At 33.2% G+C, this 23,604-nt stretch overlaps 2 protein-coding genes across 3 annotated transcripts in view; one reads left to right on the forward strand and one right to left on the reverse strand.

The window, feature by feature from the left end:
- Gstcd (glutathione S-transferase C-terminal domain containing) overlaps nt 1–1,477 on the reverse strand; it is a 161,550-nt gene extending 160,073 nt beyond the window's left edge. Inside the window, exon 1 of the mRNA XM_076864595.2 lies at nt 1,375–1,477. The gene's annotated coding sequence lies outside the window, so the exon portion shown is untranslated. The remainder of the gene's footprint in view (nt 1–1,374) is intronic.
- A 113-nt stretch (nt 1,478–1,590) lies between these two features.
- On the forward strand, nt 1,591–23,360 carry Ints12 (integrator complex subunit 12). Of its 2 annotated transcripts, none has more exons than XM_076864371.2 (7): nt 1,591–1,733; nt 8,847–9,011; nt 10,350–10,502; nt 12,220–12,407; nt 14,017–14,176; nt 18,182–18,328; nt 21,903–23,360. In XM_076864371.2, the coding sequence occupies exons 2-7, from the start codon at nt 8,856–8,858 to the stop codon at nt 22,485–22,487; spliced, it is 1,389 nt and encodes a 462-aa protein (XP_076720486.2). In that variant the 5' UTR covers nt 1,591–1,733; nt 8,847–8,855; the 3' UTR covers nt 22,488–23,360. The 2 variants fall into 2 exon arrangements, with proteins under 2 accessions (XP_076720486.2, XP_076720487.2); XM_076864372.2 differs by lacking the exon at nt 1,591–1,733 and adding an exon at nt 2,138–2,229.
- The last annotated feature ends 244 nt before the right edge of the window (nt 23,361–23,604 follow it).

Genomic DNA, 23,604 nt, shown 5'->3' on the forward strand with positions numbered 1-23,604 from the left:
TATGTCAGTTGGCTACCTTCATGGGTAACCTCTGAACTTGTTAGTTGCAAGGCCTGCTAAATTGTTGCTAATAGAAAGGCAAATTGGATATTAAGTATTCTTATTTCACATAGGCCACTATATAAAAGCTACAACGTAAAACATGTTTAAAACAAAACTCAATGGGCCCATTCCTACAGAAGTTCAAGTTCGGGCTTTTTTTCAAGTAGGGAAAACACATAGGAGTGTAAATAAAATAAGAAACTAATAAAACAGTTCTCAAATCTCAGACTTTGTCAGTCTTGTTTTTGAAGAGTTAGGTTTCTTAATATGATGTCTTCAGGTATAACTCAAACACAATTTCAAGTAACAGATATGCTTAGGGCAATCATATCAGTAGCATATACTTTCCCCCAGGAGTTAAGAAAATATAGCTTAATGTCTGATTTATTAAATATGACAGCAAATCACTCAGTTGTGTTTAATATTAGTTTATTTTCATAATATCTAAATGACCGTATTTACATGTTTAAAATTATCACATCACTAGTTTAAAATTATCACATCACTAGTTTAAAATTATCACATCACTAGTTCTTGCAAGCTTTTGCATTTTCTATTGTAACCATTTTCTCCAGATGAGCTTTAAAAACACAGAAATTATTCAATTATTCTTTATCAATAATTTAGAACGAGATATACTAAGTGCTACCATCCATTCGAGAATTTATGATAAGGAATAAGATGTTGGCATTAAGAATAAAGAGAGGGAAAAAAAGTCACCTAAATCCAAAACCAGTTAGGAGGTGAAATGGGAAGTACATGGATGAGAAAACATTTTTGAAGCCAGAGTAAATTTTATGCACGTTAAAAAAAAATCTATGTAAGTTAATAACCGAAGAGAAACATTGCTTTGATAGTGTGACATGAACAAATGTCCTAAAATGATGCATATCGTGTGGAGTAACTATTAAATAGTATTCACTTCCTCAAATCAGGAAGAGCTGCAATGGAAAACTAAGTGACAAAAGTTAAAAGCATGATCCAAGAAGTCCTGTAACTACACTTAACAGCAAACGGCCCCGCAAACCCCAACAACTGGAAGTTGCTCCAGACCTCAATCAGTAAAGAATAGGTGAGAACTGGTTGGGGGAAACAGGACACCGCAAAAAAAGCTGCTAAAGGGAATAAACCCCTCCACCTGCGTACCCTCACGAATGGTGGCCAGAAAGTCTGAGGTTTAGTCAGGGTTGAAGAGACTTCGGAACAATGATTTCAAGTCCTTGCCCTTCCCACCCTTTCCGCGCATCCTCAGCCCTGTCAACTCCTACTGCAAGACGGTGATTAAGGGGTTGAGGGGGCCGAGTGAGCCAGCCGCTAGAGCGCCCTCTTTACCTGGTCGCAGAGGCGCGGCCAGGCAGGGAGGGTGCGTGAGCGTGTCGGCTACACCTGCCGCCTGCGCCTTTCCGCCCGGCCGGAGCCGGGATGCCGATGCTACTTCTGCGAGCCACGGCCCGCCTCGATTCCAGAGAGAAAGAACAACAGGCAAGACGTCTAGAATACCCGCGCCACCCGTCATTCATAATCCGGCGGACCGGAAGCCGATGGGTTACGTCACTTCCTTCTGTCTCACTGCCAAACATTTCCCTCGCCTCTGCTGCGGGAACCTTTGTTTTACTTCTTTCGGAACCGGCTGATGCTCGGACCGGTTCGAAAGAAGCTACCGGGAACGGACTGAGTGGCGGGGCGGAGCGGTGAGTTATGACGAGGGACTTGCTCCCAGATGCCTCTGGGAGGCTCGAGACCCCCGCGAGGGGCGTGTGGGAGCTCTGGGGGTCTTGGTGTTCCCGCTTAGTTAGGGTAAACCTCGTAATTTGCTGGTGGAAGCGTGCCCCAGCCTGATCGCTCTCCCCTTAGAGTGAGCACTACTGCCTCCTCTGAGGGTGTTGTGGACTAGGGACCCAGCTCAAGGGATTAAGTCCTTGGAACTGTGTCTTGGTAGTGACCTCTCTGTACAGCTCTTTAATCGTCATCTGGTTCCCGTGTGAAGGACCTTCCCCCGTGCGAGGCCCTCGGTGTGTTTTGCTTGATCAAAGGATTGACATTCCTTTTTACTTGTCTCCTGCCGTTTTTCAGCTTCTCTACAGTTTGACTAATTTTGGATTCGGGGCCTTTTTCGCCTGTCCTGCGTTTCCAGACGTGTCTCTAAAGCGTTAATGTAATTCAAGGCTGAGTACTCCGTGGAGGAATGTAAGGGAGCATCTTTAAAAGAATATTTATTAAAAAGGATTGCAAAAGCTTTGCAAAGACATGAACAGAAAGGTTTCCCAGACCCGTCGTGAGATAGTAGCTGTAATATTGCATTCTGCATGAATTGGGTCATTTTTGTTTATCTTGTGCAAATGCAGATGATCAACTTTGAGCTGATTCTGAGATTATCATGTAGGGTGGAAAATGAGGTCTAGGAAATAACACATTTACTTATAACTACCCAATCTTGATTGGACAAACCCAGAAAAAAATGACATTTAAGCAAAAATCTAGTTCTTTGATTCAATAAAAATATAAAAGCACCCGTTAAATTCCAAAGAACAGAGAAATAACTGAACAAAAATCCCTTCTCTGGTGAAGTTTATCCTTCAGTGGCATTAATGAATTTAAGCCAAGTGAAAGGTTAGGAAAACAGCATTGTAGATAAGAACATTGTACAAGTTCCTAGTCATACAAGAGGCGGGTTTTGTTTTGTTTTGTTTTGTTTTGTTTAACATTTGGTTTTGTTGGAGGCTGGAGTTTCTTTTTTACCTTTTGCTGAAGTGACCTGGGAATGATTAGAATTATGTAGGAGAGAGAAGATGGTTTACTTTGCTTTGATCACTTAATCTTATAATTCTATATCCTTTCTTTTGTGATAATTTACAAAGAAGCAAAAAAGTAGTAAAAAAAAAAAAAGTACTCAGTTTTATAGGGATAATAACACCTGTGTGAAAAAGAATGTGGCTTAAAGTAGAAATTCCTGGCACCCTGAAAAAGTATTAAAAGTATTACCTTAGGAAAGAAACTATTAAAAGAATTTGGGGTGGAAAAACATAGCAGATTCCAGAGTCTTCATGAGAAGTAATATTTGGGAAGTAATTCTTCATGAGAAGTAATATTTGAACTGGGTATTGATAGGATGTGGAAGTTTTTAAAATAGGTAAAAAGCTTTCCAGGCAGAAAAAAAAAAAAAATAGTATTGGCTCTGCTGTAAGGAATTTCTGGGTCTAAAGAATGGAGGTCTTTTATGTCAGTTAATGAATTGTCTTCTAAATGCCAGGTCAAGAAATTTGGGCTCTATTTTGAAGGCAATGGGAAAGCTTAATTTTTCAGACAAAAATAAGAAAAGAAAAAGAAAGCTGCATTTCACAAAAAATAATATGGCAAATATTGAAGTTAAGGAGAATAACTAGATTATTGGTATAATTCAACTAAGCTAATTTAGACCTGAGTTTTAGTAGCAGCAGTACAACTGAAAAATAACACATTCTGAGTCAGAACCTGCAGGATAGGCTGGCTTATAGTTTTGGATATAAGGAATAGGGAAAAACTCAATGAGAAAAAGGTTTAAACCTCCAACCTCATTAACAGAGAGTTATATCATTTACTGAAATAGAGTAAAAGTTAAGGACCTTTTGGGAGAGATATGCATAATATCAATTTTAGTTTTAACTGGGTTTGAGATAGCAATAGGGCATCTAGGTAAGCATGTCTGCTAAGTAATTGGGCATATGAGGTTCCAGTTTAAGAGAGATTAGAGTGAAGGAAAGACATGAAATAATCTGTCTGGAGAAGATAGTTAAAACATAATATCAATAAAATTACCAAAGAATAAGTTGGTAACAGAAATACAGTAGCTAAGGATATAATACTAGGGCAATACTAAAGGCAATAGAAATGAGGCAATGAGCACAAAAATAAGTAGTTAAGAGGTACAAGTGGAAAAGCCAAAAAAAGAAAAAAATGAACATAACAGAACTTATAGTAGGAGAAACTTTTCTGAAAGAGAAAGTACTGAGCTTGTATTTACTTGACCAGCATTTACCGAAGACCAGCTGTTTGCCTGGCTTTCTGGTAGACACAGAGATTACAGCAGTACGTAAAACCTATCCAACCCTCAGAAAATTTACATTCGATTGAGAAATATAGATATCATTTATATGATTAACACTGATGACTATTACCAATAAATATAGAAAGTTTGGGAGCCATACAATAGTAAGACTTCTAATTTTGTTAAGGAAATGAGCAGGAAAAAAAACACCCTGAGAGTTGAAGGATGACTAAAATGTGGTAAGGCAATCTTTCTACTAAAGCACTGAGATAAGAAAGGTTATGATATATTGGAGACTTGAAATAAGTCATGTGGCTATAACAGAGTGAGAGTAGCCTAAAATAGAAGGTAGCATTTAATAATTTTATATTTTGTGCCATATACTGTTCTAACTGCTTTAAATGTAATACCAGATCATGTAAGGCATTAGAGACCTTGTTAAGAATCTTGTTCTTTAACTTTGGACCATGAGAAGTGATTAAAAGTATTTTTAAATAAATGAAATGAAAAAATTTGAAGGAAGACAGAATGGATATGGAGAGACCAGTTAGGCTATTGCACTGGGCCAGATAATAGATGATGATAAGTTGAGTTAGAGTGGTAGTAGTAGAAATTGAAAAAGATAGATGGATTTGAGATATATTTAAGAGGTTTGGTGATTGAATTTGGGGGTAGGAGTTGAAGAAATGGAGGAATTCAATCTGATTCCCAGTTTTCATGCTGTTACAATGGGGTAAATATCATTTGAGAAAGGTAATACTAGAGGAAGAACTGATGAGAAGAGTATATGAGAGGTTTTTATTAGGAATGTGTTCATTAGGAGGTCCCAGTGAAATAGCCAGGTCAATCTGGAAATTGGATCTTGTAAGAGAGCCACAGGCTGGATAAAGAAATTTAAAATCATTGGTAAAAGACTTTAGATCAAATGATCTAGGGTAGAAGCTGTCAAACTATAGAGTGGATCAGACTTGCCGAAGAGAGTTTAACACAGTTTTCTGGGCCCCTCAAAAAAAAAAAAAAAATTTCAGTAGGTCTGGGAGTGGAGACCAGAAGTTTTCATTTTTAATATATTTCCAGGGGATGCCTATGCTGCTGATCCGGACAACAAATAATGGGTGGTGTCTACTCGTAGGTAAAACTACAGGACACTGAGGCAAGGATGTTTACAGGGCTGGCAGAGTTATTCAAAGGTTAGACCATGCAATATAAGATGGATAGGATATAAAATAACATACTACATTAAATCAAAAAGGATAATAAGAAGTACAGAAAAAGATCATTGCTTAGTGATGGGGATTTTTGTATTACTTATAAATACGTTTGCTATAGAATGATCTAATAACTCATTCCTAGAACGATCTAAAACTCACTCTTACCAACACAACTGCTTTTATTTCCCCGGGTCATTGACAGTTTTAAAGTATTAAATATTGATTTCTACATTCTGTCCCCCCCTCTCTTTTAAAGCAACACTTAGGTTTCTAAATTAAGCCTTCATTTAACATATTAAATTTCATGTTTTGTTTTTCATGTATATAGGACTTTGTTTTCCTCAACTTTAATGTACAGTAAAAATAATATGGTTCTTTTACAATGTACCTTAGTTATAGGTTTTAAATGTATAGGAAAGGAATTGTATGGAAGTAAAACAATTTGGTATAACTCAAGGAAAATGTCTTTGGAAACAGCAAAGAACATACTCCTTTATAACTTCCTTATGACTATGTATATTTGCCAGTAACAAGGGAGAATAAAAAATAGAGAAGGCAATAGAGATAGGTGGAATAGGTAAAAAATTAAAATATAAAAGATAAAACACATAACCATGAGTATTTTACTTTAACCTTAACCATTGTTTCCTGTATGGTGAGGAAAAGAAGTTGGGCATGAAGGTGCCAGTAGGCAGAAAGCGCAGGGAACCAAATATTGGAGGCCTTTATAAATTCAAAGACCAGGTAGAATGGGAGTAAAAAAAAAAAAAGAAAAAACAAATAAATTGAGAAGAAAGGTTGACTTGTTACCCTGAGGAAGTTACTGATTTAAGGCTATGGAAAAGAGCGGTAGAGATGGTAGTCAAAAAGAGGATTGATTGTAGTCAAAAAGAAGAGTATACTGTGACAAGTTTCAAATTTTACTGGCTGAAGATAAAGCACCTTAAGGTTGAAATTCTAAATAAACTGAGTGTAGAAGTTGGAGAAGATCATTGATAGATTCTCAGTTGTCAATGGTGATGGCAGGGAGAGAGGAATAAGAGCCTGGTGCAGATACTTTATATATTATTAACAGTGAAGATGCCGATATGAACTTCAAGAGATGATAAATAATAGTCATGGACTATTTTTCTAAAAGAAATAATGTAAAGTAAGTTCTCTGTAGACCTCTTTTTTACTCTTTAGAAGGAACAAGACAAAGGAATACTGCCTTGGTGGAGGTTATAAGGGATGTGATGTCATTGAGGAAGTGGTGAGAGTAAAGAGAGATAAGGAGTGCTTGAGGAAAAATGGAAAATGTAGGGTAATAGAGTTTATAATTAGTAGGAGCTAGCAATGAAGTTAACGTGGAGAGGCAGAAGAACTGAGCTGAATGAGAGCACTGGAACAATTTTGAAGTAAGAATAGTTTGTACCTTAAAGCAACTGTAATGTATAAAGAGGAAAGGGGAAACTGAAAGTTGCTAGATAGACTAGAGCAGTGGCCTCCAAAACTTTTTTCATTTATTCCATGAGTTAAAAAATTGAGAGGGTCTGTTTATGTGTATGTATACATATATATGGCCAATTACATGCATCACTCTGTATATTAATAGCTTATTTTGTAATTAAAAAATAGAAATTTTAACATTTTCATCCACATTGTATACTACTGGACTTGTGGACATGTCAGTAATTAGACTGAGGTACAAAGCCTGTTAAGTTGTGTAATTACAGAATTGTATATAAAGAACTGACTCCAAAGTTTAAATATTGGTATTTATGATTTCTTATAATTTATGTGCTGTTTTCACCTGATTTTAATATAAACCTTTTATCTCTTATTATAGAAATATGTAAAAATACTTTGGTTCTATCTTTTTTAGCATATAAATTTAAAGTAATTTCTTTCTAGAATACTACAAGGTTTCTTTTAGGTATCAACCCTCGGTCAGTATTCAGTAAAACAGATTGTTCTGGATATAATAAATCCCTGTACCCTTTACTTACATAAAATTAGACCAATAGAAAGGTAAGGCTGTGTTCCCTGTGTACATTCTAGAGGAGTGGCAGGTTTATACCTTTAATCATGGAAATTGTACTGAGAAGTTGTTTTTTCCTTAAAGTATACATGATCCCCAACTCCATGAGTAAATTTTAAAATAAACTATCTGTTCCTACCACTTTGTAGAAAAAAATATATATAATAATACAGTTTTAATCAGTGACAAGATGCTTTTCCACTTTGTCAAATCCTTATTAATAAGACTATTTGAACAGTTACTTTTTTTCTTATAGTATTGGCCCTTGGACTCCTTTGTAGAGGTGATTTAGATGATACTTTCGTAGAGCACAGAATTTGACAATAACTTTGAGTTTATCAAATAGATAAATAATGCCTTCTTGGAAACTTGAAAAAAGCCTAAGAGTGTTTGCATGTGCTTCCTGTCAAACATGATGAGGGAAGTAGAAGGAAAATGCATAAAGAACATTCATTTTTGGCCTGTGCTTTCATATACCGTGATTCAACCTACAACAAGCTTTAATGGTATTTTAAGTCCCTGAAAATGGAAGATTACTGTAGAATCGCTGACAGACCCTTAACTGTAGTGAAGCTAGTGTGTTGCATTATTATAATATTAACCTCAAGGATAGAAGAGAAGTTCAAGCTGTAGGATATTGATCAAAGGACTGAACACAAAAAAATACATTTTTATTTTAATAATTCTTTGCCTGGAGAGATATTTGAAAAAGTGACAACCAAAAGTGGAACCACCTGATAGCACTGTTATTAACTAAAAGCAAAACTTTTTAATGTTTCAGAATTTTCTAAGCCTTTGATGTATGTATTCAACTATCTTAGCTTTTCTTTAAGCTCCATAAGACACACAACATTATAGGCTCTGTGAGATATGTGTAGTAGATATGGAGCCATCCCTCAGAAACCTTGCTTTAAAAGAAAAAAAGGTTAATACATGAGATACCACAATCTAAATGTGAACTAATAAAGTTTTTATTAATATGTTTTCTGAGACAGTCAGTATTTGGGGCAGAGCACTAAGGAAGTGAAAAAAAAAAAAGTTGAGGTAAAAGTTGCAGTAATTACTTCTGTAGCCATCAATTAATGTACCTTTTAACTGTTGCGCTCCTGTGACCTGCCTGCTCCCCCACCCCACATGCATACTAAATCTTTGTTTTTCTTGTAGAAATAGATTTAAGAGGAGAAATTTTAATATGTAGTAAACTTGGCCTAAATTCAGTTAGTTTCCTGTGTGCTGAAACTATACATGTATCTTTTAAAATGCCTAAGAATGCACTCTGTAGCATGAGGGATATAATCAGCACTTAAAATTATGTCATGGATGTAGAAATATAAAAAAAACCATAACACTGGTTGTTCCAGATGAAAAGAATTAGATAACACTAGTCAGGAATAAGAAAGTTTTATCTGTAATAACCTTTTGGACATTTTAAATTTTGTATCATCTTCACAGTATTATCTACTATAAATAAAAGAACAAAATGTATAAAACTTTGACTTAAGTCATTGTACATTTTCACTAATTACTTCTACCTCTTTTATTCCTTCAGGTGTTTGCAATGGCTGCTACTGTGAACTTGGAACTTGATCCTATTTTTTTGAAAGCACTAGGTTTCTTACATTCAAAGAGTAAAGATTCTGCTGAAAAGCTAAAAGCACTGCTTGATGAATCCTTGGCTCGGGGCATTGATTCAAGTTATCGTCCAACTCAAAAGGTACCTACATAAATAAAAAGCTTGGAAAGAAATTTGTAACACTTGTAGTAGTATAGTGGTAATATTTAGACTATCTCACAGCAATCTCTGCCATGATAATCTTTCTTCTGGCATGAAGAAATTGTATTCTTTGACTTTCTTTCCTTAAGCTTTCAGGGAACTGTTAAATCACACAGAAAAGTTAGTTTGGTCTAAGGAATATTCTTTTCTACTGCCTGATGTGTATAGAGACCTACTTTTTCATGATTTACTTCAGTTTCCAATACTTTGTGATCAGAATTTTTTTTAAGGCTGCTTAATGTAATCACAGCTTCTAATTATTCTCTTAATGTTTAGGGACAAAAATATAATAAAGTAAAAAGATAGGGGTTTTTCAACAAAGTAAATTAAATATGGACAGCTTAATTTAAGGGAAAAGTAGGTATGGATGAAATCAGACGTGTAACTCCAATCTTGATAATAACAAAGCAGCTAGTGTCAGCCATTATGTAAAAAGAATATATGTTTTGGAACCAGAGAAACTTTTTAAAATATAATTGTATAATGATAATGATAACAGCTTGAACATTTACTGTGTTCCAGGCGCTTTGCTGAGCGCCTTATGTGTTTAGTTAATTTCAATTGTGATAATGATCTTTTGTAAATAGGTATTGTTTAAATGTTTGACATTGGTGTTGTTTAAAGTGTTCGCCACATTTTATAGTGAGGAAACTGAGAAACAGTAAGTTCATTTCACACAGACTCTGATTATTGGCAAAATGAGAATAATAAGATTTCAGAATTGTTAAAATTATGTTATCACCTAGAGTAGTATCTACCTGGCACATCATGTGCTCTATGTGAATGACAATGCTTGTTGTATTCTTTAACACCTATTAAGACATTCTTTCAAAGTTTTCAGGTCTGGGAACCTAGATTCCAGACTGAGAAGGGGGAGATAGAATCACAAGATTTGCCAAAGTTCAATCAGAATCTGAAGCTCAAGGTGGGGTCATGTCCCAGGCTCAGTGCCTAAGTTTCTCTAGTATATATCTTTGTAATCACTATCTTTGTAATCACCACAAAGAAATTTGGGGAAATGATGGATATATATGCATTTTATTGATAACAGTGATGGAGTCATGGGTGTGGTACAGATGTCAAAATTTACCATCCTTTATACTTGAAGTATATGCACTTTGTATATCAATTATTTCTCAAGTCCTTTAAGAAAAGTATGTTATATTGGCCATGATATCTTAGTTTTTAACTGAAAATTGTTTGGATTTATTATCTATTCTTTACAATTTATTAGTCTGAATATTTCAATTACTGTTATTTTTTTATTTTATTCTTTAGGATGTAGAACCTCCCAAAATTTCAAACACAAAATCTATTTCTATTAAGCAAGAGCCAAAAACATCATCCAGTCTTCCTTCTGGCAATAATAATGGCAAAGTCCTTGCAACCGAAAAGGTAAAGAAGGAAGCTGAAAAGAGACCTGCTGATAAAGTAAGATTTTATTTTAACTTAATTTATGAAAGACTAATTCAGATGTTTCATAGGCAAAAATAATGCTTTGCCTACTTCTTTTACATAATACTATGTATAGATACAGAATAACCACTCAATAAATATGTTTTGATAGCTGTAGATACTGAATTTTTGAAAAATGAGTAATATTTAGAAGCATTTCTCTTAAATATTTACTGAAGTCATTGTCAACAGATATTTGAGCCCTGGAGGTGTAGTAATTTCAAATGTAAGCTTTACTCCATAATTCAGAGATTTTGGATGGAATGGTTATAAAGAAATAAAGATAGAAAAGAACCAGGTGCTGTGGTGCATATCTGTAATCCCAACTGCTTGGGAAGCTGGGGCAGGAGGATTGTGAGTTCAAAGCCAGCCTCAGCAATTTAGTGAGGTCCTATGCAACTCAGTGAAACCCTGTCTAAATAAGATATAAAAAGATCTGGGGATGTAGCTCAATGGTTAAGTAGCCCTGGGTTTAATTCCCAGTACAAAAAAAAAAAAAAAAAGAAGAGTAAAGATGTAAATGCCTAAACATGAATTTTGTTACCTAATGGTAGCACCTTAATAGGGCTATAGATCATTCTTAGATTGTATATTTTGGATGATTTCTGCAAATAGTAATTAGAATTTTAGTAATTAACAAAATAATTACACTAAAAATATTTTCAATAATTTGCCCTCAAATTGGGGGCATACTTAATGCATATTTTCATACTTTTACTACATAGTGATTACTCATAAACTACATGATATTACTTTTTGTACTTTTAAATTTATACACATGGTACATACTGTGTATATATGTCCTCTGGTGGGGAAAAAGTTATTCTCCACTCAACAATGTGTGTTAGAAATTTATATCAATGCATGTTGATCTAGATATTTATTTTAGCTACCATATAAAATGTATTTTATGAATAAAACAGTTTATCCATTCCCTTCCTGCTAAGCAGTTAGGTTATTTTTCATTTTGCTTTTATAATGGAGCTTTCTCCTTACCTCTTTATGGACATATTAAATAGTTTTTTAAAGCATTATACCTAAAGTGTATGTAGTAGGGTATGTACATCTTCAACAATACTAGGCTTTGCCAAATTGCTATCCAAAGTGGATGTATTAAATTTATAATCCAACCAAAAAAGTACAAGAATTCCAAATTCTTCACATCTTACCAGATTTTAGTTTTTTGCTCATGGTTTATCTGTAATATTTATGTCTTAAAGGAGCCAGAATTAGCTTTAAAGCAATGAGTTAAGTCTGGGTGGCTGGTAAATAGCTCATTATTTACTTTTTCTCAATGTATTTTAAATATTAGTAGTTCATGATTTAAAATATTTAAAATAAAAATAGCCTTAATAGTGCTATTATTTATCAAATCAAAGCATCTTTATAAGAAAAAGAAGTTAGCATAAGTAAATTCATTTGAATTTCCACAATTTTTTGATAGAATGCCAAGAGAAATACAGATATATACTAAACTGTTCTGATTTATTTATTTATATAATGCTATTTTTATATGCTGATTATAAATTAGTTATAATACTTTTACAGATCTTTAATGTGCACATCTGCCCTTATTTGAAAATATCTGTAAAACAGAATTGGTCATTGCACACTGTCCATCTTATTTATCAGTGATTTAAAGTTTGCTCTAGTATTACTTTCATTATTATTTCTGATTGGGTACTTTTTATAGATGAAACCAGATGTCACTGAAGGAGTTGATATTCCAAAGAAACCTAGACTAGAGAAACCAGAGACACGATCCTCTCCCATTACCGTCCAAACAAGCAAGGATTTAGCTATGGCTGATCTTTCTAGTTTTGAGGAGACTAGTGCTGATGATTTTGCCATGGAGATGGGATTGGCCTGTGTTGTTTGTAGGTAAGTTGTAGCTTGCCACAGATGGTGATTCTTCTCCTTTTTTTTTTTTTCCTTTTAAGAGCAAACATCTTCCACCTCTCCTCTTCTCCCACAAAATCATTGTAATTAATGGGTACCTTCTTTTTTGTTTTGATTATTTGGGAGTGAAGAGGAAATAATAGATTATTACCTTATGAATTATGTCATATGGCAATTTCAAGATGTTAATCTTGAAAATTATCAAAATTTTTATCTTCTTAACTATAGCTTCTTTAATCTGCGTGTTATAGTAACCCTTTTTTTATTCTTGGATTCTCGAGAAGAAGTGATTATTGCATATTTCTGAGAAAGAATCTGTTCAGTAGTAGACTTAGTTACCTCCATCTTTCTTTTTAGAAAGTCTATGTCGGGGCTGGGGATGTGGCTCAAGCGGTAGCGCACACGCCTGGCATGCGTGCGGCCCGGGTTGAATCCTCAGCACCACATACAAACAATGATGTTGTGTCTGCCGAAAACTAAAAAATAAATATTTTTAAAAAAGAAAGTCTATGTCACTTTTTCCTTTCTGAATTATTGATAGCACTCATAAAAATAAGCTGATATCATTTCCTAAAATATCATTACATCTTTTTCTAAGAATAGTGGAAATGAAAGGGGCATGTAGGTTATATTAAGTGATTTTTAAAGCCTTGAATGCATAGTTACACAAAACAGATAATTCTGCTTAGTATAAAACACATTTCAAAATCAGAAATAGCTTGATGTCAGGGGTTAGTTGTAAGTGTTAATTGTTTTCATCACCTAACAACAAAAAAGATTGCCATCTTTGTTGCTATTTACTTAATAAAAATGTTTTCATTTGAGTACATTGAGACTGAGTAAGCAACTGTATTTTTGTGATTCTTATATAAAATAATTGTGTTTCTAAATAAGGTCATTTGTGAGAACTTCATTGTTTTCAAATATATTTTTTTTATTTTAGCCTTTACTATGAAAGTTACAATTTTATAAATAAATGGTGAAGTATTAATAGGGAGTGATTTAGTTAACTGTAACCCTTCTTCAAGAGACTCACTGTAATCTGTATATGTGATGATAGATTTCTGTGCTATTAGAACTTATCTTTTTTGGTACATGTATTACTTCATTCTATTCATTTGATCAAACATTTATTGAATGCTCTGTGTCTACATAGTGTTATGCTAAGCATTGTAGATAATTAGGTTTAGTTTTTACATTTTGGTAACTCATTAATGATGATGAAAGAACAATTTAACAGCTAACTATCATAAAGAAATTTAATAGATAAAGCTGAAAAAGAATTATGAGACTGTTAGAGTACTGGTCAAATTCTATTACCTTTTGGGAGAATGAAAAAAAAAGGGGGAAATGATGAGAATATAGCCAAACTTAATTAGTAAGTCCTATATATTTATTGATGATTGGGCGTACACTTTTAAAGAAAGAAAGTGTTTTTGCAGGCTAAATATTGGGATTTATGATTTTTTTATTTGGTTTTCTGGGTTTCTTTTTTCTTTGAATATACTAAGCTTTACTGGAACAATCCTGCAATGACTCTAAATTGTTATATTCAGAAAGATATATTGTTTAATGGTATATTTTTTCTTAGACAAATGACAGTGGCATCTGGTAATCAATTAGTAGAATGTCAAGAGTGCCATAATCTCTACCACCAAGATTGCCATAAACCCCAGGTGACAGACAAGGAAGTGAATGACCCTCGCCTGGTGTGGTATTGTGCTCGATGTACCAGACAAATGAAAAGAATGGTAGGAATCATATTTTTTTTCTATTTTAAACTGTCTCTCATGCTTTTTTTTTTTTGATATGTGCTTTCAGAATAAAAATTTGGACATTTAACATTGAAAATAAAAATAAGCTGATTATTTTAATGTTTGTATATATAGTATATTTGTAGGATTTGTTTTCTATGCCTGAAAATCACATTACATGCATTTTTCTCTGTTCAGATTTTAACTTATTCTAATATAGATTTGCAGAATTGAAGACTCACTAAATATGAACATTCCTTATTTATGTCAGTGTATATAAAGCACCATATAATACAATAAAGCAGCATGAAAAGTGGTAAGATAAAAAGCCTCAGTGTTTGTTGAGTCTGCTAAGAAAATATGTCTATATCTGAGTTAAAACCACCAAACTTACAAGTTGTATGCCTTGCATACAACAGAGGCAGCATCTATTCATGAATCTATCTTTCCATCTGTCTATTCCTTAATCTTTTCATTCTCATTTTCTCTGGCCATCTATCTCATTTTCCCAAAGTACTTTCTGTTTTTACTGTTCACTAACATAACTTGTTATACTGGATAGTTTTCTTTTATTTATTTAAAAAGTAATTCATTTCATAGTTTTCCCTTTAAAGAAATTAAGAAGTTGCTATGTAATTCAATGAGTTGTCTCTCCCCAGGTCTTTCTTCTCATGCCTTAGATTAAGAATTCTTGGTAGAAGAGATTTCATGTCTATTAAAGGCATTTCTACATAAATTTCCTTGACTACCTATTTCTTGTTAAGGTCAAAAGTTCTTAGTTAAAAATAAAAGTTCAGATATTCATTTTGTGTTTAATTTGTTAAATCAGAAATATGAAGTGTTTTTATTTATTCCTGTAGAAAGTAGTAAAATTTCAATTGTATTCATATTTTTTGTTTATTATAGTAAATATCTTTGACATGGTACAATTTTTTTGTTTAATCTGATTTTTATTTAGTTTATAATTTAAACCTGCTCTCTAGTATCTTAAACAAATTTTTTTTCACGTGAGCAATATAGTGCATTTCAGTATATTGACAAGAAACCACCAAGAATTGATAATTGTCAAAAGAATGGGTAACAGTAATCTATTTTTAGTATATTTCCAAAGTTAAAAAAAATTGTTTCACTGTAACTTTCTTTTAATTGCTAAAGTAAACAATTTTTTCCCACATAGTTTATATCAAATCTGTATTTATGGTTCTAACCCTCTTTCTGCATGAGGTTTTACAGCTGACTAGATATCCTACAAGTCCTTTAATTTCAACACCTTTAAAATTAAAATTGTTCTCTTCTCTGCTGAGAGCCATTAGCCAAGTAGGTATGACAATTTCCTTGCCAGCGCACCCCATGTTGCTTAGTGGAAGGACTCGTGGAAATAGGACATTTTGCAGTGACATTGCATGTAAGGTGACCTTGCTCTAGGACCAGGGCGGATCCGGGTTTGGGGCGTTCCCGGTTTAGGAAGGTTATTCCTGCTGGAAATAGGGTATATCCTGCTGCCTGAGTGCCCCTTGAGTTCTCACGGGATTCAGACAGTATTTTGGGGAGGCAGAAGCCCAGTGGAGGTGTAGATTTGGGCACAGAACGTGGATTTCCCCAGAACGTGTTTATAGAAGGCCGGTGTGAGATCAGGAATAAAGAATTGCTGTTTGAATCTACAAAGCTGTGAGTGGCTCGTGATTTGTGCCGAGCCAGACTGCAGCACTTCTCTATTTTTTCCCCACAATTTACCTGAGTTAGAAAACATTCTTGATGTTCTCTTAGTTCTATTTTAGTTTGTTTGCTAAATTTGTTGATTTTACCTCTTACATGTCTCTGTCTATTCATTTCTATTATTATCCTGTTCCACAACTCTGTCACTGTTTATTGCAATAGTCCCTTAAAAGTTCTCTTTGCTTCCCTTCAACCTATTTTATTCACTATAATATTTAGAATTATTCATCTAAAATACTTAACCAGGGGCTGGGGGGCTCAGTGGTACAGCGTTTGCCTTGCATGTGTGAGGCACTGGATTCGATACTCAGCACCACATAAAATAAACAAAGTAAAGGTATTGTGTTCATCTACAACTAAAAATATATATAAAATACTTAGCCAGTCTTATCCAAGTAACTCAAGTAGCTCTCACTTACTTATATGAGTTTATACTCTTTAGGGTACATATATGGGCCCTCTGTTTTTGAACCACAGCTGCCCTTAAAGCCTTCTTTGTCTCACTGCTTCACTATATACCAATATGCTCTGACCTTGCTAGATTAAGTGCATCATTTCCTGAACATCTGAACTTTCATGTTATGTATGTTCTGTTTCTAGACATCACCTTTTCATGTAAGTAGTGTTTATTATTATTTGTTTTGCAAATGAAATGAATTACAGGAATGAGATGAGGTTTTATTCATTTGTGTAGCATCAGAGCCAGAACCCAGGACAGGACACTTACATTCTGTTGTTCTCATTCTAAGATAAGTAATATGGAGCAAATGTAGATCAGTACCAGAAATCAAGAGTCATATTTCATATTTTACCACATATAGTCTTCTAACATTCTTAATAATACTCTTAATCTAAATATTGCTTTATAAGTAATGTTTGAAGGTAGATGTATTTTGATTTGGAAATTTAATATAAAAAGAAGCATTAATTGAGACTTACGGACCAAGATTATGTAGTATGCAGATGATAGCAGAAAATGATGACACAAAAAGGTTCAAACAAGGATAAAATAGGTGAAACTTGGGCTTACAGAATGGAGACAAATTATTGACAATTTCCTCGGTATTGTATGGACCTATGAGTATTGTCCAAGACTGTGGAATAGCTGACTGAGAGTATCTTTTCCCATACAATATAAATAGGCTTCTCTGGATTGTTTAATTATCCTTTGTAAATAATGATGATGAATAAAGAATAACTATCATTGTTGCACACAACCTATACCATACCCTTTGCTAAACTCTTGTGTAATCGTGATTCATTCTCATAACCCACTTTTGAAACAGATGGTACTATTCACTTGGCAGATGAAGAGAATGAGAATGAGCCTTTTAGAGATTAACATGTTTTTCCTGAGGAAACATAGCTTAGGAAATAGTGAGCTGTATTTTAATCCTGCTTCTATTTGACTCTAAAAGCTGTGCTCTCAAGCACTGCATCATACTCTTTACACAGTTATTATTTATCTACCTATAAAACACTAAAATAAAACTGAAAATGATTAGAATTTCCAGGAGAATTTAGTAGCAGTTTAGTTATAAAATGAAGGAAAGATAAATTATTAGACAAAATAAACTGAAAATGCTTAGAAAGGAAAAGGCAATGAAATTCTTTCTTGATAACATAGAAATTTTTATTTATGAACTTTCTGTAAGGATTTAGTTCACTTAGTTATGCAATGTAGGAAAAACTCAGAAATGTTCATTGCTTATCAATAAATGACTTTTCCCCCTCCCTATTCTTTTTTAAAATCATATAAATTATCTGAGCTGTTTTTAACTTACCCTCTAACTCAATGACTCATGCTGGAACCCCAAGAAGAAAGCTCTTAAATGCACTTAATGACAAATAAAGCTACCTGGTTGCATATGTGATTGGCCTTACAAATGCATAGGTTTAGCATCAGTGGATTCAACCAACTACCCAATGGATCAGAAATATTGATGGGGAAAAATTATTTCATCCTGAACATGTATAAACTTGTTTTCTTTGCCATTATTTTCACAACAATGTAATATAATAACTATGATTATTTCCAAAACAATACAACTATGATTTCTAATGCTTAATATTAATACTATGTAGAAACTAATGAAATGTGTCAAATTACTAATATGATGATGATAATAAAAGTAATTTGTCTTACAGTCTGTATTTTCAGTGTTGTCACAATATTTTTAAAAATATTTACCTCTATTTCCATTCAGTGATTAGTCCTATGACAAATTTCATGTTTTATGCATTCAATTAAGATTTTTGTATTAATTTAATACACTGTTTTTACAGGCTCAAAAAACTCAGAAACCACCACAGAAACCAGCCCCCACAGTTGTTTCTGTAGCTCCTGCTGTCAAAGATCCATTAGTTAAGAAACCAGAAACTAAACTCAAGCAAGAAACAACTTTCCAAGCATTCAAGAGAGCAGAAGTCAAGGTACATTCTATTTCATCTTAGTCTACATTTATATCTTAATTTATTTGACTAAATAATAGTTACTTAATAAGAAATTTCATTAGAAACTTTATATTTTTAATTTAGATTCATTACTATTAGGAAAAAAAATCATTATTTTATCTTTACTCTTTCTCTTTTTGTCACAAATAGGAACAATCTGTGATCATTTCAAGATGACATTTCTTGTTACTTTGTGTAGTTAGATACTTATTTGCAGCAGGAATTTCTAAGTATTAAATTCTAAGTATCACTGCCTGCAGTAGCAATAATTTTATACCTTATAGTACTTGAACTGATCATCCTCTTAATTTATTTTTCCCCTACTCATTGGGTATTAAGGAAATTTTCCTGCATTGTCTTGTTTTTCTCCTTTATTATCATGAATTTTCATGGTACCTACTTCTTATACTAAGGGTTACTATCTAATGTATAACACTTTTCTCATTCCTAGGTTTGCATTACATTATTTATTACTAATGTTCTGGAATTATTATATCATAGAATAAAATATTGTTATTAATAAGAATACTTTTACTGAGTTATATATTTCAATTTTAATCGTAATACTAAAGATACAGGAAGAGAATATTAGCCCTAAATTCTCAAAGATTGAATCCAGAAAATCTAAGGATACTACCTTGTCTCAGTAGCTATGAGTAGCAAACTCAAGAATCTTCTTGTGATGAAAAAGGTTATCAATACAAGGTACTCTGAGAAAGGTGCTAATATTTATTTGCAGATCATTTTTTGTTTAAATTTACTAGTGAAGAGTTGATATCCAGGGGATATTCAATATTAGTTTGTCATATAGCAATTTGGCAAACTGAGATAGGAAAGAGAAATACTAATTTATTAAAACTAATTTGGGTTGCTATATCCAGTACTTACCATTTTTTAATAATTTTTATATTAATCTGTTATTAACGTTTATTTTTATGAAATCAGCATGACAAATCAGTTAAAGTCTTGGCTTTCATTTTTGTCTGCTTATGAGTTTTGGGTGTTTTATGATTAAAATGAATAACTTTACTATGAAAACATTTTGTTACCATTTACATGTAAAAAAAATGGCTGTCTAACTTCAATAATGACAAGAAAAGTGTAGTTAAAAATATTTGACAAATTTATTTTTCATACTTGAATAGTAAGAAAATTACTTGGTTTCCATGTTTGTCTTATTTTACTTCTATGTGTCCTAATAATATTATAAGCCATCTGTCATTGTGCTAAAAAGTAATACCAGGCAGTGGCACCATTAAAATAAAATGCCAAACACATAGAACTTGCTTTCTTGTTTATACTTTATCAATGTTGTTCTTTTTAATTACTTCAAGCGGTTTTTCTTTGGTCAAGTTTGTTGAAATATCACTTATCCATATGGCAGACAGTTTTATGTTTAATAGAAAGAAAAGAGAAAAAAATTAATCTTTTAAAAATGAAATTAAAAACTATACTACATCTGTGTTCTTTTGCTTTCTTGAATAATTTTTTTTTCTTATTACCAGTAAGAATTCCTCTAGGAATTTATTTTTTATCTATTTTTCCTTATCAAGATAATCTCTTAAGATAGTTACCATATAATATTATTACTTAAAAACAAATCTTAATCATTTTTCAGAGCATGTGAACAAAAGTCTGGACTCCTCCTCTTACAAAGCAGAGATCACAGAGCATACTATTTGGTTACTTTTCCATTGGTTAACAATGTTGCTGGATGCAGTGGCACACATCTGTAATCCTAGTGACTTGAGAGGCTGAGTCAAGAGGATTTCAAGGTTGAGACCAGCCTCAGCAATTTAGCGAGGCCCTAAGCAACTTAGCAAAACCATGTCTCAAAATAAAAAATAAAAAGGACTGGGGATATAGCTCAGTGGTAAAATCCCAGATATTAAAAAAAAAGAAGAAGAAGAAGTGTATATGTAAACACCAAACATTATCTTGTAAAAGCGAAAAATGTTTTATTGGTTCTTGCAGAGTTCAGTTCTAATATATAACCTGATATATTTTAAGCATAATAATGAAAGTTTTTTAAAGTAGGATATTTTTTATGAGGCTTTACCCATTACATATGTGTGACCCTAACACTTTGGTGAGATCTTTTAATATGAAGGTAGAATATCATTAAGAAGTTCAATTCAATCAAGGCATGGTATAATCCTCTAATTATACCATATTCAGGAGGCTGAAGAAGGATTTCAGGCCAGCCTTAGTAACTTAGTGTGACTCTGTCTCAAAATAAAATGGACTCAGGATGTAGCTCAGGCAGCACCCCTGGATTCAATTTCCAGAAACAAAACAAAACAAAAAATAAGGAAGTTCAGTTCAAAATAATTTGAACAAAATATAAAAGTACATTTTTGCCCAAAGTGAAAGTGAAAAAAATTGTGAACAAGAGCAATACATATTTAGATTGTGGCATTGGTATCACCATGAGCTTCTTATTAGCCAAGTTAGGGAGTTGATAGAGTAGTTGAAGTGGTATATACCCTTAAGAAAGATTTGGGAATAATTTAGACCTACCTAAATGCCACTGGGCACCTTATGAAGCAGTTGATAGTATCTTCTCTATGGAAGTAGAAATCTATTATGTGATAATTTGTAATAGAAATGTGGACAAATTGTGACACTAAAATCATGAAATTTTTAAATTTTTATTTATTGTTTGGTACTGAGGATTGAACTCAGGGACACTCAACCACTGAGTCACATCCCTAGCCCTATTTTGTATTTTATTTAGAGACAGGGTCTCACCTCACTATTGCTTTGAATTCTCAATCTTCCTGCCTCAGCTTCCTGAGCTGCTGGGATTACAGGTATGCACCACCATGCCCAGCAAGATATTTTTATCTTAATATATTATAAAAATTGTACACTGCCAATTAGTTAACTTTTGTACACTTGCTTGTATTTTGCAGTGCAGTAGCTGCTACTCAAAATTTGGTAGCAATTTTTTTAAAAAAACAAAAAATGGCTTTAGAATCTATATGCAGCTATTTTCTTTCTCTCACACATTCACTTAATAAATAATTATTGACTGAAGTTTTCTCTCAGGCATCTTCCTCCTGAATATTTCAGTTGTGAGCGTTATTGTCCATCAAGAGTGGATTCAGTTTTCGAAATGATTCACAAGTCATTTGAAGCAAAGTCTAAAGAATGAGATGTTTTTTTTTTTTTTTTTTTTCTGAGCTAGGTAATACCTTTTCAGGTTTAAAAAAAAAAAAAAACAAAGAGCACTAAATCTTATTTTCTTCTCTGATTTGTAGCAATCTAAAAGGAATTCCTTGTATTTTCTTTTGGAATCATTTGAACAAGAATATAGCATTCAAAATGTTTTGTTTTGCAAAGTGTGGCACTCCCACTAACTATGGATAAGTTTTGTTCTGTGTGTTTTTTCAGATCAGTTTTTTAAAGAAACAAATTTTGTGTTATTATTTAAATTTTACGACCCATTACTTTTGTATAAAATGACTAAAAAGTAAATATGTTATTCAAGGATACTATATAGGTTTTGATTATACTTGGCTCTAATGTAATGTTTATTTTATTTTTTTAGACACCTCCAGTTATTTCAGGAAATTCTTCTAGTACCAATGTTTCCTCTTCAGCAACTAGTGGCCTAACTGCGTGGGCAGCTTTTGCAGCCAAAACTTCCTCTGCCAGTCCATCAACAGCAAAATTAAGTTCAACAACACAAAACAATAGTGGAAAACCTGCTACCTCATCAGCCAACCAGAAACCTGTGGGTTTGACTGGTCTGGCAACATCATCCAAAGGTGGAATAGGTTCCAAAATAAGTTCTGGTAATAATAGTACACCCACTGTGCCATTGAAACCCCCTCCACCTCTAACCTTAGGAAAAACTGGCCTTAGTCGCTCAGTTAGTTGTGATAATGTCAGCAAAGTAGGTCTTCCCAGTCCCAGTAGTTTAGTTCCAGGAAGTAGCAGCCAACTAAGTGGAAATGGAAATAGTGGTACATCAGGGCCCAGCGCAAATACCACTAGCAAAACAACTTCAGAATCCAGCAGCAGTCCCTCAGCATCCCTTAAAGGTCCAACTTCACAAGAATCACAGCTCAATGCTATGAAGCGATTACAGATGGTTAAGAAGAAAGCTGCCCAAAAGAAACTCAAGAAGTAATATGACCAGCCAGGTGTTTTATATCATTTTACTCCAAAGATACAAAGGTTACTATTAGGATATAAATTGTAATACACTGTAATTTAATAAAAATCTTGGTTATCAAATTTCTATTATTTCTTACCTTAAAATATTAAATATTATTTAGCAAAATATGAAAATGTTTTAATTTTAAATCAGTCCTTCACATTTTTTATTTTATTAATTTTCATATTGTGTAAAAATAATGGGTAGAATGACAAATTCTTGATGAGAACTTCAGAAGATGATAGTATATGGAAATTTAAAGAAAAAGAAATAGTTGATTTAGCAAAAAGCCCAAGAGTTGATCCTGCTGAAAATGGTGCCTTGCAAGGGCAGGGATGACCCAGTATAAAGCTTTCTTGTTCTTCCCCCAATATTCTGAATGCTCAATGTCTATTATCAGCGTTATTTCAACAGATTCCCTCTCTCCAATTTTTTCATCTTTTTTAAAATTAATTTTTTGTAATTAACTTTCCAGATTTCTCTATTATATCTTTGCCTTTTTAATCACCTCCTTTCAATTATTTCAGAATCTATTTCTTCCAATAGATTGTATACTCATGCACTTTTGATAAACAGTATTTTTCTCACATTACCCACTTCCTTCCATGTTGCCAGTGTAATACATGCACATAGTATATAGCCAATAAAATTTTGAATATTGGCTCATCCTCATTATGCACATTCCTGAGAACTGAGTAAAATATTCATTTCCAAGAGTCTTTGTGGATGGGAATTTATAACTTGTTTACTTACAGTTTTATACCATAAAAGAAAAGGAAGTTTTCACTACTCAAAAATGTGATAGCATTTTATCTAAATTATATAAAAGAGGCTGCTATACAATGATTAATTCTTGTCAATGTTTTGTACATTGTTAAGTCAGAAAGTGCTTATAGTTTTGATTTGTTTGTCCCCCAAGATTTCATGTGTTGGAAGCCCAGGGGTCATTAGTAGGAGGTCCTTAAGTCACTGGAAATACTGTTCTGGGAAAGGATTAAAGTTCTCCTGAGGGCGCTAAGCTCTCACAGAGTGTGCTATTGTGTTATAAAAGCCTGAGCTTGACTCCTGAATCACTCTCTAGTTTCCTGTA

The sequence above is a fragment of the Callospermophilus lateralis genome, chromosome 8 (assembly GCF_048772815.1).
Source record: "Callospermophilus lateralis isolate mCalLat2 chromosome 8, mCalLat2.hap1, whole genome shotgun sequence".
NCBI classification, from domain to species: domain Eukaryota; kingdom Metazoa; phylum Chordata; class Mammalia; order Rodentia; family Sciuridae; genus Callospermophilus; species Callospermophilus lateralis.